General features: G+C 38.7%; 1 protein-coding gene across 9 annotated transcripts in view; it reads right to left on the reverse strand.

Moving 5' to 3' along the window:
* Nucleotides 1–13,525, reverse strand: part of LOC126487457 (rho GTPase-activating protein 20-like) — a 34,093-nt gene extending 20,568 nt beyond the window's left edge. For all 9 annotated transcript variants that reach the window (XR_007588393.1, XR_007588392.1, XR_007588389.1 and 6 more), the window contains exons 1-7: nt 13,429–13,525; nt 11,544–12,027; nt 6,815–6,999; nt 4,230–4,379; nt 1,946–1,987; nt 831–912; nt 276–353 (exon numbers count right to left, since the gene is read on the reverse strand). Coding sequence is in view for 3 of the 9 variants with exons in the window: in XM_050120226.1 (XP_049976183.1) it covers nt 276–353; nt 831–912; nt 1,946–1,987; nt 4,230–4,379; nt 6,815–6,957 (495 nt within the window). In the remaining 6 variants the exon portion in view is untranslated. The remainder of the gene's footprint in view (nt 1–275; nt 354–830; nt 913–1,945; nt 1,988–4,229; nt 4,380–6,814; nt 7,000–11,543; nt 12,028–13,428) is intronic.
* Between the last annotated feature and the right edge of the window lie 354 nt (nt 13,526–13,879).

Consider the following 13,879-nt stretch of genomic DNA (forward strand, 5'->3'; position numbering starts at 1 on the left):
ACTCAGGACCTTTGGAAGAGCAGGCAATGCTCTTAACCACTGAGCCATCTCTCCAGCCCCCTTTCACATGAATCTTAAATGGCCAAGAAAATATCCAAGAAAAATGACCCTCTAAAATCTATGATTGTATCTTTGAGGCCTCAGTTCCAAAATATTATTTTAAAATATGACATGGAAATTTATCTTGATCACATTTTTATGTAAATATTTATATGCACATTTGCACATATGTAGATCTAGAAAACAAAACTCAAAGTAGCTTGATAGTAACTTACAGGCATTCCTATCATGGGGAGTAACTTCTGGATGATGTCATTGACTGTCTCCAAGTCTGTTGTTGTTATATATAAAGGCTATAAAAATGCAGAGAAAATGCTATAAAATAACTTGAGAACATGTTATTCATTGTTATTGTCTAGCCATCACTCATAATCTGCAAGCCATATGACATTTCTAATGTAGAATAAATATTTTGTTTTTTTTTTCCCTTTCTATATCATAACCCTACAAAACTGTCAGTAACATGTTTATCTTAACTTCAAGTACTTAGGTACTGGTTACTCAGTCATTTAAGCAAAAATTATTTCTTTTGGGGGGAACTGTAGCTAATATGGATCAATCTTGTTTCATGCTGCTTTCTACATATCACATATGAAAGACATATAGGCATGGCATACACATACACCCCTTACAAAAATGTTGTCTAAATTCTCAAACTCTCTCTCCCCTTCACTCTCTTCCAATGTTCCCAGTTTCCATTGCTCTACTAACTGCCTGTCACTCTCTGGTAATGAACTTGCAGTTTCATCTTTTGTTTTATATTCACATACACTGGCACAGTTTGGGATATCCTCAGTGAATATCGGGAGTTTAAAATGCTTCCTGTAGCCCTCTGTGGCGTCATTAATGGATCTGTTCAAATGCAATAAAAACATACAATACAGTAATGAATTTTCTAGTAGCTTATTTTATTGATATCATTAATGTAAAGCTATAGGTCCAGAGATATGCATACAGATTAGGGAATATTCAAAAGTATTTCAGAAACAAAGACATGTTTAGGTAATAGTTTGCTGCCCTAAGTTATGATTTTAGAAGCATAGCCAGTTCTCAAAATATTTTGTCTGCAAGAGAAGGGCAGGAACCTGCTTCACTTCACAGTGGGAAGCAGCAGATGGACTGAGTGTTCATGGTGGAGAAATCTGTGTTGAGGGGAATTTAAAATAAGTTTGTGGAGTACGGTTTACCCCAATATATAGAATAAAGAGGAGAAAGTGAAGAGAATGGCAACCGGAAATTCCTCAAAGTGAAACCAACTCTGTGTATTAATAGCAGAAGTTAAAGCAGTAGTCAGGGACCATCTAATTGACAGCACATTTGAAGTTAGTCTATCAGATTTTATAAATATATCTATATGTAGGAATATGTATTTATATTGATAAATATCATGATTTATGCTACAGGCTAGAAATTACTTTTATGCAACAAAGAAAACATTATATTAATAGACATGGGTGAAAATCAAGAGAACTTCTTTCAATATATGTTTATAAATATAGATATATAGATAAATCTATCCATTTAAAGTAAGTCTGGAGAGTACAGTTTACCACACATAGACGGTGAGGGAAGATGTATAGATATAGATACATAGATACAAATATAGCATATAGTATATAAATATACCGATATATAGCATATATCTATATATTTTTATATAGATATCCATACATAAATATATACAAATAGATATGCATATATACATATGTGCACATATATAGACAGATCAGTGTAGATAGATAGATGATAGATAGATAGATAGATAGATAGATAGATAGATAGATAGATAGATAGATAAGATACGCAGGCAGGCAGGCAGGCATATATACTTAAAATGGAACATGGAATGCCACTAAGGAATAAAGTATCAACGCTAATAATATACCTTTGGAGAAAACAATACCACCGATCTTTCTGTTCCATAGAACTGTAATGTAAAACATGGAAAACATTTAGACTCTTGAAACATTTATGCTAAGATTTTGAAGACTATACCTCATAAAAGATGTGATATGTCAGTTTTCATGAGTGAGGGCACAGGGGTGGGTGGCTCTCCACAGGAGCGGGGCTCTGATTGACCCGTTCTTTCACTGGAAACCTCACATGATTGGAAGGTGACTACAGTGTGGAAGCTGGTTGTGAAGTTCACTATTTTTATTTCCCCTTTCTCGCAAACCTGTGCCACATATTGTTATTTTATACATAAAATTAATATGTGATTTTTTCCGCTTTATGAAAATAATGATCCATGATGGGAAGAACATTCGTGCAGAGACTTTACTTCTCCCTTTGCTATGGTCCTACATTCATGTTTGGGCTGCACAGTCACATGGAAATGCGCTCTAATTTCCTATGGAACTATGGACTGATTTTTACACAAAGACTGGCACATTTCATGTTTCTACCATTAATGCTCACCCATGTTTTAATCTGCCTGCAACCAGTTTCATCAGAAGGGTGATTGTGCCTGTGATCCCCAACCTACACATGGACATAGACAACACATCTATTCTCACCATTACAGAAAGTGACATTGGAGGCACTTAGTGCTATGCATGATTGGAAACAACTGATATATTTCATTAAATGTGAACTAGTCTAAATAAGACTTCCTGCTTTTACTCCTTCATGAAAAGAAAAGTTTAACGGAAATGCCGTCATGAAACTCTTCATACATCCCAAAATACAGTACTTCCTCTCAATCTCAATGTGGGGGAAACATTACACAATAGCTATATACATTCCTCAGGGCCATTAGCAAGGGAAAAGAAAGTGTTCAGAGAAAGCCACAAAGATGATCTTCTTCACCAAAGATTCCCGAGGAAATTCCTTCCCTGGGTAAGAGCAAACTCACGGGTCCTAGGAGGTTTATAAAACTTGCAAGTGCTTGTGTTAGTTGAGTCAATTCTGTGATGAGGTTAGACGTTTGGACAGAGGAAAGATGAGAGTCCTAATTGGGGGTTGCATATGATGAGTTTTTCATGTGGACTCAAAAGAAAAATGTATGCTGCCCAGAGCAGGTGTTTGCTACACAATCCTGTGATTCCAAGATGCCACTCAAGGTATACCCAGTATGCCATGATTACATCCTCTCATGAAAGACAAGCGTGTGAATCTGACATTTATATGAACTCAGAAATTAATCCTGACTCTGATGGTCTAGTGACACTGGTCCTCATGAGTTGATTATAGACACCAAAGATATACATCCCACTGTACAAACCTTCAAGAACTGAGTTTCAATGAGTAATTATGTTTATCTGTACAATTAAAGATAACATTTTTAAAGAAATTCACTTGGAAGTATAGTAGGTATTTGTCAAATTTGATTATACTATACAATATTCCTGGAGAGAGATCAATTTCTCTCCAGGTACTTTGAGAACCCAGACAATATCAGATTGTTTGGGGAAGGAGAATGTGGAGATGGAGTAAGGCCTTGTCCTGTCCACATCCTTCAAAGGACAGAACACATCTCATTTCTACCCTAAGGATCGTGTGGAGTCCTGATGAACACCACAGATGAGAATCTAAAGAATCTACTTACATGAAGAAATGTGTGTGGTGGAAAGTACAGAAAACCAGGGTCATCATGGGAGGGAAATGATGTGGGAAAGTCATATTTCTATCTGTTGCTTTCATTGGTCAATTAAAGAAAACTGCTTGGCCCTGATAGGTAGAAAATTAGGTAGGCGGAGTAAACAGAACAGAATGCTAGGAGGAAGAGGAAGTGAGCTCAGAGGCCATGCTCCCCTCTCCTGGGCAGATGCAATGAAACAAGACGTCAGGTCAGACATGATGAATCTTTCCCAGCAAGATTGATGCTACACAGATTATTAGAGATGGGTTGATCGGGATATGAGAATTAGCCTATAAGGGCTAGAGTTAATGGGCCAAGCAGTGTTTAAAAAAATACAGTGTCCGTGTAATTATTTCGGGGCATAAGCTAGCAGGCGGCCGGGGTGCTGGGGACGCAGCCCCGCAGCTCCTACGACTACAGGGAAAAGCCTGAGTTGGTATGTAATCAGGCTAAAATGATTTCACAATTTGTAAACATTCTGGTTAATTGATTTGGGTTTTTTTCCTTGTGAATAAAACAGGATTAAGTTGACTGATAATTTCCACAGCCAGCCTCTTGTCAACACATCTCCAAGCTATATAGGTCTTACCGAAAGGTGGCCACAAAATTTCCCATGGGCCAGGACAGGAGAATGGACTTGCAAGCAGAGCTGCTGTCTCTCCCGACTATGTCCACAGAGTCACCCATCCACAGGTAACTCAGGGGGATGACATGTTTGGTCTTGAACTTTCTCTTACGCCTGAAAGAGAGTCACGTCACTGTGTTAGTTTGCTTTTCATTGTAGTTGGAATCAATTGTGCTCAGACCTAGTTCTTCCTGCTCCAGAGCAGAGGAGGACTCATCCATTTCTGTCACCTCGGCACAGCGCATGTCATGTAGATGTGCCTTCACAACATCTGTGCTGAAGGAAGTTACAGGGTTCATACTTTTTCATGGCCAAGAATAGTCAGTCATAGAATGGTTTTTATTTATGACTGATGAGTGTTCAGAATGACCATGCCGTGTTTTTAAAGACACGGCATTTTTAGAAAGCCGCGTGTTACAATATTCTACATCTTTTTAGTTAAGTGCCAAACTTTTCTGCTTATTTTCTTCCATAACTTCACTACCAAGAAGTTTGATAATATTTTATATTTTACTTAAATGACTCCATCTAATGAACTTTTCATAATAAATAATAGAGAAATATTGCCTGACTTAGCAAAATTCAAATTCCATATTGCCTGACTTAGCAAAATTCAAATTCCATTGCCCTTTCCCTTGTACTAGCAAGTCATGTCAGCAACTGCTCAGGAGAACCTGAGCTCAGTACAACGCCCCTTTATTAAGCCCATGAGGTGCATCTCATACAACTAAGCACAAAGAGGATTTGGTTTTCATATAACCTCGTCAAAGAACTAGAAATATGTCTTCCTATCAAGCTTTCTCATAAAATCAAAACTGTTTTGAGAAACAATCATATTGGGAGCATTGAGTGACTTTCTTTATATTTTTTGTATGGAGTTTGTTCTTTGATAATTTCACATGTGTGTACAATATGTTCTGATTATTTTCAATCACTTTCTCTCTTCTGTTCCTTCTATCTCTTGACAACTCTTTTTTCCCCACTACCGTGCTTTTTTATATTTTTTTAGTGATGGACTCAGTTTTACCCGGAGCATTTGTTGTGTGAACCTGGACATGAACTCTCTCTACTGGAGACTTGTGAGCTAGGAGGCAGCTACACAATAAAGACTCCCTGTTCTCAGATTCAGAAAACAATATATCAAAGTATAACCTCTGATTCAAAAATCCTACATGGAAATTTATCTAAAATCCAAAATATATGAGACTAACATGATCCCACATAGAAATTTAGGCCACCCCATTTAGTGTAAGATGATGTACTGATAATACAAGCATATCATGAAACATTTGCTTCAGAATACACACACACACACCTATGTCTCAAATATATGAAACATCCGTATTCTCTTTTGCTTTTTACCATCAAGACAGCTAATCCCATATGTGTTTATATGCAATTTGATAATATATCTATATATATGAAATGCTTAAACAGGAAACCACTAATTATAATATTTTAAGGTATAATCTGCCAAGAAAATGTAATAATAAAAATCATCTCCTATAAACTTAACAATCCCCATTTCATAAAATATATGACAATCTCAAAATTACTTTACCTGCTGTCGTAACACAACAGCAGAGAAACAAATCTTTTGACCTTTAAGAAAGTCAACCATCTTATGTTCATTAATTCTCAAAAACATGGTAAATTCCACTTACTTTCACAAACTACGCTCATGTAGCAAACTGTCAGTATTTCCTTTTGTATTTCAAATGACTTTACTACTAGCTTGTTAAAATAAATGTGAGCATTTCCAACTGTGGACTGAAGGGGAGCTGACAGGAAATGACTAGCAAGATGGACAGCTTGATGGACAGACAGACAGTCAGGCCATTCAATTCTTCCACCCTTGCTGCAGTCAGACACTAACTAACCATCGTTCTACGGGCTGGGACCTTTGACAGGAAAATGAACCCGGTAGGTTGTGTCTATATTGTAGAGCAGAGCTCTCTCCTGCAGTCGTCACTATCCTCATGTGCTTCTGTACCTGCCTCCTTTTCAGTTTTGCTGCTATCCCTTCCACAGGATCAAACAGCAAAACAGCACGTTAAATAATTCATGGTTTTAAAATATGACTTAAACATTTTTTGAAATTGAATGAGAAATATTTTAGGGGAAAGTCCATTAAACCTCAACCCTACTCAAAGATTTATGGGCCAACAAAGAGTTTTGACAGTAAAATAAATATTCTCTCCCTACAGAGAGCATATAGACAGCCCTGAAAATGCACACACGTGTGTGTGTATACATATAGGTTATATTTAGTTAGTATACATAGAATATATAGTATATGTGTATATACATGTTTCTTAACAAACATATATATGTAGCAAACATTAATAAAAAAGAAGCCATGATTTTGAAAGCTGGCAAGAAGGAGAATATAGGAGGACTTGTCAGGAGGAAAGGGAAGGATGAAATGTTAATGAAGTACTTATAATTTCAAACAATAAAAGAAATAAAAATCCTTTTCTAGTTTTATACAGTAAGGCCTAATAAAGTGTAGCGTCTCATAGTAAGGAAGGCACGATGCACATACTCACAGGTTGTCAGACACAACCAACACATCACTGAACAAGGAGAGGTGTTGTTTCTTCCTTCTCCAGCCTCTTCTCAGTTCCACGGGACCTTGGCAGAGCAAGGTTCGATGTTTCTCTCCCGTGGCTTTCTCCTCAAGGGTTTCCATTTAGGGGGGAAAAAAAAGGCTTCTCCTGGTGCAGGTCTCCAACTAGAAGAACAGGTATTCAGTGGCTGTTATGCTGGATCTCACAGGATAAAAGAGACTAAAGTACAGGCTCAACTCCCCACCTGAACTCTGTCGAGCTTTCAACAGCTCTAAAATACAACAGAAAAGAAGAGGTTGCTTAGGAAAAGGAGGATTGGGAACACAGTGCAGGAGTGGGCTCTTTTTCAGAAGGTGTCTACTTGAGAAGAGTGTACTGGAAGGGTCTTGGGAAGTGGTCCTCAGCTTTTCCAACACTGCAACCCTTGGGGAACCCCAACTATAACATTATTTTCTTGCTACTTCATAACTGTAGTTTTGCTACTGCTCTGAATCTAATGGAAGCACGAGACATGCAGAATATCTGATAAGGGACCACTAAAAGGTCACCACCCACAGGTGAGAACCACTGGCCTAGAGTGAGGAAAGGAGTGAGTGATGTAACTCTATCTCATTTGAAATCACTTTTAAAATTTGACTAATAAAGAAATTCATATTTTAAAAAAGTACTGGGATCTATGAACATCAGTCGTGATTTAAAATAAAAGTAGGAAACACATCACAAGGCGTCCTATTGGGGAGAAGATATAGTCACACTCTAGTGGGATTCAGAGAGGGGAGCGATCAATGCCAAACATTAGTGAAGGCCTAAGTAAGTGACTCCTGAAAGATGGCATTGGATATCAACACGGATATCATTGCTAACCCTAACTGCAATCATGTGTGCAATAATAGGGGAATACTTGTGTAAAAACTTGTGACATACAGATTTATCCTCAAAGATTCTCAATTCTTAATTCTTTTTTTTTTTTTAATCTAACCAGGATCCACGTGATAAAGGCAGCATCCAGACTTCACCAACACTGTGAATCTTACAGTGTAACACATGCAAGAGTCACAGGAGACTTTATAAACGAATGTAACTCAGTGAGACAGTCAGACATTTTCATGCACAGGAAAGTCGGGAAGCTTTGAAGACTATGGAGGAGACACACATGCTTAGAAATAAAGCCTCGAGCCACAAAGGATTGTGACTGAAGCAACCTGAGAGTCTGTAAACCTGAATGTTAAATGTGTAGTATAGCGTGGACACATAATAATCATAGAAATAACATATCAAACTAGAATGCCCATGTGTTTAAAATGATTGAACTTTGATGATAGTAGTAGATTGTACCTTTTGCAAACTCTGTGTTTTCAGTGAAATGTGTAACTATACAGTACTAATTAAGATAGCAAAGCCCTACCAAACTTTAAAGTCCTTTATAAAGATTTTCTGTTGTGTAATCCGATTTAAAAGGATTGATATGCTGGAGTGTGATATAAAAAAATCAGAAAGTAATCTATGTATTAAAATGCCATAATCAAACCCATTCCTTTGTAGCTGAAAGTGAAAAGATGTTAAAAAAATAAGTAAATAAAAGCAGGTTTTCCTAATGATTTAAAATAATTAGGGCTCAGGGAGCACATATATTGAGAAATTCCAGATTTGTGGTCCTGTACAAGATGGACTATAGAATGATTTATGATGGTTAGAATAAACAAAGAAAACTAAAATCAAAGCAAAAAAAAAATTGAGAAATGGTCCTTGAAGAGCAAAAGGGGCCATTTCCCTCGCCTCTGGTAGAGTGACACGTGGCTCTCCATTGGCCTTTGGCTCCTATCAGGATATCAACACCCATGGTGCCTCCAGTTCCCTGTGTCTCTATTCAAAAGTGCTTGCTATATATCTCACAGTCCCCACTTTCCTGTCTCCCCACAACAACCCCCTCTCCTTCTGCACTATACAAACCCTCACATGTTCTAGAACTCGCCTTGCTCTGTTTATAATACAGGGTAATTTTTCTCTGCCCAGGTATCTCCACAATTCTACCTTCTTTCACAGACGGTTTTGGCAACATCAAATCTGTTTCTTTTTATTTCTGCTATAAACTCTTCCAAATGCCTCTGAACATTCTCTCTTACCCACAATAATATTTTCCCTGTAATTATAACGCAGCCACCTCAGTGGTTTCTTTCCTGTGCCAGGCCCATACTGTGTGAACACTCAAAACATACACCTTTAAGTGAATATTACTCTGTCCAAAACATATGTTATAGATTTCAAGGAATATGCACTGAAACACCATAGCTTCTATTTAGCATTAAGATCCCTGTGATCAAAGAGTCAAAAGGGGCAACAGCCTACCGTTTCCTCTCACATGTCAAACATGTGTCCTCATACATGTTAAAAATAGTTCCAACTCAATTCCATGAAAAAAATTAAAGTAAAAAAGTATTTTTGAGAATCATTCCTCTCTAATCTGAATCATTGGTAAAATATTAGGAAATGGATTCTAAAGAGCACAATATATGTTGGAAACTATAACAATAAGCTGAAAACCAGAGAGTTCTTATATTTTGGGTTGAAATCTGACAGGTTTCCAAGAAATCATTGTGGTTATAGTAGGTAAATCAATGAGAAGGAGCAGAAAATAATCATCATCTCACAATTTGGGCAGATAATTTTGTAGATTAACACACAGTATTCTCCTGTGTATCCAAGACCATACCTCCCCTGGCATAATTGTATTTGTTAAGGGGATTGGTACTGAATATTGCTAACATGGATCACTTTTCATAAAACCACTACTGAGTCAAGAATTATCTCAAATGATCTGGAGTAATCAAGACAGACACTTGCTGTCACCATCAGTCTATCATGACAAACAAAACTAATTAAAATAATACCTTCACAGTGGAGCCTGGAATGGAGAACCTCTCAGTGACCGTGAAATTATCTTTTCCTTCCTTGGCACCAAGCACCAAAGATGGCCACAGCAGTTGGGAGACCAACCACTGAAGTCTGAGGACTCTGTAGTAGTCAGGGAGACAGACCACTCTGATGTCAACATTCTAAGGCTCATGCCATAACTGACAAAGTGACATATGCATTTCCTTGCATATATTTGGCTTGAAATATTATTTTTGAAAAACTGTTGATCCACAAGGGTTTATAAGAAGCATCAGATTTTCAAAACCATAGATAGATGGATAGATTTATACATACAAATATAGATTGATAGATTGATAGATATGTAGATAAATGAATAGATTGATATAGAGAATACTACATGATACAATAATCTTTCAACTAGATAGATAGATAGAGTGATAGACAGATGGATAGACTGATAGATACAAAAAGATAGATATAGATGGATAGATATAGAACACTTCATGATATCATTAATCTGTATTAAGAATCAAAACTAATTATTAAAAACACCTTTACAGTGGATCCTGGAATGAAGAACTTCTCAGTGACCGTAAAATTATTTTTCCTTCCTTGGCACCAGGCACCAAAGATGACCACAGCAGTTGGTAGACCAACCACTGAAGTCTGAGGACTCTGTAGTAGTCAGGGAGACAGACCACTCTGATGTCAACATTCTAAGGCTCATGCCATAACTGACAAAGTTACACATGCATTTCCTTCCATGTTTTGGCTTGAAATATTATTTTTGAGAAACTGTTGGTCCACAAAGGTTTATAAGGAGCACCAGATTTTTACAACCATAGATAGATGGATAGATTTATACATACAAATAAATATAGATAGATCGGTAGATGATAGATTGAAAGATGCAGATAGATAGATAGATAGATAGATAGATAGATATAGAATACTTCATGATACCCTTAGTCTGTCAACTAGACAGATAGACAAACAGACAAAGAGGTATATTTATAGATAGATAGATGATAGACAGATGATGGATGGATAAATAAATACAGATGTATAGTTATAGATTATTTTATGATATCATTAGTCTAACATAAGAATCATAACCACTTATTAACAATACCTTTACAGTGGACCCTGGAATGGAGAAACTTTTAATGAATGTGAAGTTATCTTTTCCTTTGTTGGCACTAAGCACCAGAGATGACCACAGCAGTTGGTAGACCAACCACTGAAGTCTGAGGACTCTGTAGTAGTCAGGGTGACAGACCACATTCATAGTCAACATTCTAGGGCTAATGCCATAACTGAAAAAATGACACAGGCATTTTATTTTCTTCAACACTTTGGCTTTTAAAAAAATATTTTTGAACTATTGTTAAACCACAATTGCTTGTTTTAATATAGGTTTTCATAACCAAAGGCAGATAGATGGATAGATAGATGATAGATGGATGGATAGATAGATAGATGATAGATAGATAGATAGATAGATAGATAGATAGATAGATAGATAGATAGATAGAATCACTAGCAATGTGCCTCCACAAACTCTTGTGTCCTAACGTAATCAGACACACAGGACTATTTTCTGTTGCTCACTTTTTTGAAAGGACAAATGGCCTCGTTTCAACTGTTTGTCCTCTGCTCATGGGAACCTGGTAGTGTCACATCAGAGCAAATAACCCACAAATATACAACATGCTGAGTCTGGTTTTGCTGTTTGTATGTATGTGGTTTCGAGGCATAACATATAAAATTAGATGATCAAAATGAACCTCATCCCTGGGAAATTCTAATAACTCTCCCAGAAGCCCTTAGTTACCTGTGATTTTTTTTCTTGGGGTGAAACCAGGTGAAACTTTCCCCCTTCCATGTCAACATGATATTGCCACCGATGTTTCTGGGCTCCTTTATACAACACTTTGTAGAAGAAACCTTCAGAATAGGCTTCATTGTGTTCTGACTCTTCGAGTCTTTCCAGCCCCTCTTCAGTGATGTTTCCCAAGCCATAGATGCAGAAGCTGTAATGGAGATGTGGCTACTGGGACTGAGTCCCCCATGAAATGCTGGTCTCTGTCTTCGCTGTGCACAGTTATGATTTTCTATGATGCTCTTCGTATGTTGTAAAGAGATGCTTCATTAGGAGGGGATGCTGGCTACATGTATCCACTAAGAGAAGCTGCTGCACCGAGATCTCAAAATAATTAAAATCTTCAAAACAGAAATTTTTTTTTCCAACAAGTCTACATTATATTGTCATTTTCTGTGTCCGAGAGATAAGAGTCATCATTATCTTCTCTGTAGAGCTATGGAATGAGAAGCAGAGAGGTTACACCATTTGATCAAGATCACAAAAGTATTGATGTAAAAGCAGCTGATGAAGTGCATTCACATAACTCAGTTACCCTGAGTAACATGGTCTTTTCCAGTCCACCTGACAATGTGTGAAGACCACAGTCACACCAGCTTGCAATGGAATTCATGACTAACTGGCTAATAAAACCCAATTTTATTAGACTGATAATGGCCTATTTTCTTGGATTTCATAAATTCCTGCATGTGCAGATTGTCTAGGTGTACAAAAGGTTTTGGAGATGGGCTCTTTCAATGGAGAAAGGCATGCCATTCCATCTTAACATAAAACTCATTAGGAGTATGTTGAAGCCCGACAGTGAGACACCACACTCCTTCAAAGAGTTGCTCCTGCTATCCCTCTGTGAACTATTTCATGCCGAATATCCTGAGATTCATCTCTAAACACTGCGTTACTGTACTTTTGCTTCCCAGAAATCCTGCCCCTAACACAGCCCCTCCAGGCTACCATGAAGTCGCCATGAGCTACATTTGGTCTTCTCTGCCCGCTGAGTTCAAACTCAGGAAAGAACTTTTATTTTGTTTTCTGTCTGTCTCTTTGATCCTGAGTTTGCTGATTCTGATCTGCTGCCTACCTCTCTCTCACTCTAAAGTCACCTGTCTCCCCACCTCTTCTCTCCTTGACATGTGACAAGTCTTCATACATACTGAAAATCCAAACAACATGTGTTTTGTTTTGTCCTTCATTTCCTTCCCTTTAAAATTGATGTGTTTACATTAACTTTTAAATTAATCATATCTGGAAATTCCTGTAACTTAAATTCGGTAATTTTCATTGATCACAGAAAGATTAAATTGTTGTTTTATAAGACATGGATGAAATATAGTATAGGGAATTGTTTTCTTGTTGATGAAAAAGGTGAGGTCCCCCTCTTGCTAATGAGTCATTTACTAAAAGATATCTTATTTGTCTTGATTTTGAAAAAAAACAATGAGTTGCCGTTGCGAAATGAAGACTTTAAATGTGAATAGTGGTTAATGAATCTTCTCTCATTATTTATATTTGAAAATTAAGTTGCCCCATGCTTGGGAGGTAATGAATGTTGGAAAATAAAGCCATTAAGTTGATTTTGATTTTGACTGGATCAATAGCATATAATGACAACGGCTAAGACACTCTTATCAGCATTTTACCACCATCCACGTCATTTCAACAATGAAACTCTGGTTTCCCGTGGGGAGCGGCCTGGCGCTCGGATAAGAGGTCGGGGGTCCTGGCTGCGCTGTTGCTCAGCGCCTCCTGTGGGCAGAGCCCTCCCGCAGCCCCACGAGCACTCGAGTCCCCGCCGCCGCCACGCGCCACACCCGCGCCTCCTGTGCGCGCCGCCACTCACTTGAACCCGGCCGCCGCCATCGTCGCGCCCGCGCGCCGCGCATGCGCAGCCCGCCGCGCCTGCGCCCTTCCTTCTGCACGCGTCTCCGGCGCAGGCGACTGGGAGGAGTCCTGGGTGGAGAAGCTGCTCCTTCCGTGGACGCTGCTGTGCTCCCGGGCACGGGGCGTGAACTGCAGCTCCGGGGAGCCCGGGCGTCCCACGGGCCTGTGCGCACGTGCACACACACATACACGCGCTGAATTAACAGGGGAGACTCTAAACAGTCCGGGGCCTTAGGCACCCTTAGATGACTGCACTCCAGGGCACGGGTGTGAGGCTGGCAGCGCTGTCAGTTCGCACAAGACCGGTGCATTGCACTCCGGGACCGGCCGTGTAATCCTCGGTGGAGCCGCCCGAGGGCGCTGCGGGTGTCGCCGGGTTCCTGCAGTGGCGGGACGCGGCCGTGTGGTGG

Source organism: Alexandromys fortis, unplaced genomic scaffold (genome assembly GCF_014885135.2).
Source record: "Alexandromys fortis isolate MF-2015 unplaced genomic scaffold, M_Fortis_MF-2015_v1.1 scaffold_172, whole genome shotgun sequence".
Taxonomy (NCBI): domain Eukaryota; kingdom Metazoa; phylum Chordata; class Mammalia; order Rodentia; family Cricetidae; genus Alexandromys; species Alexandromys fortis.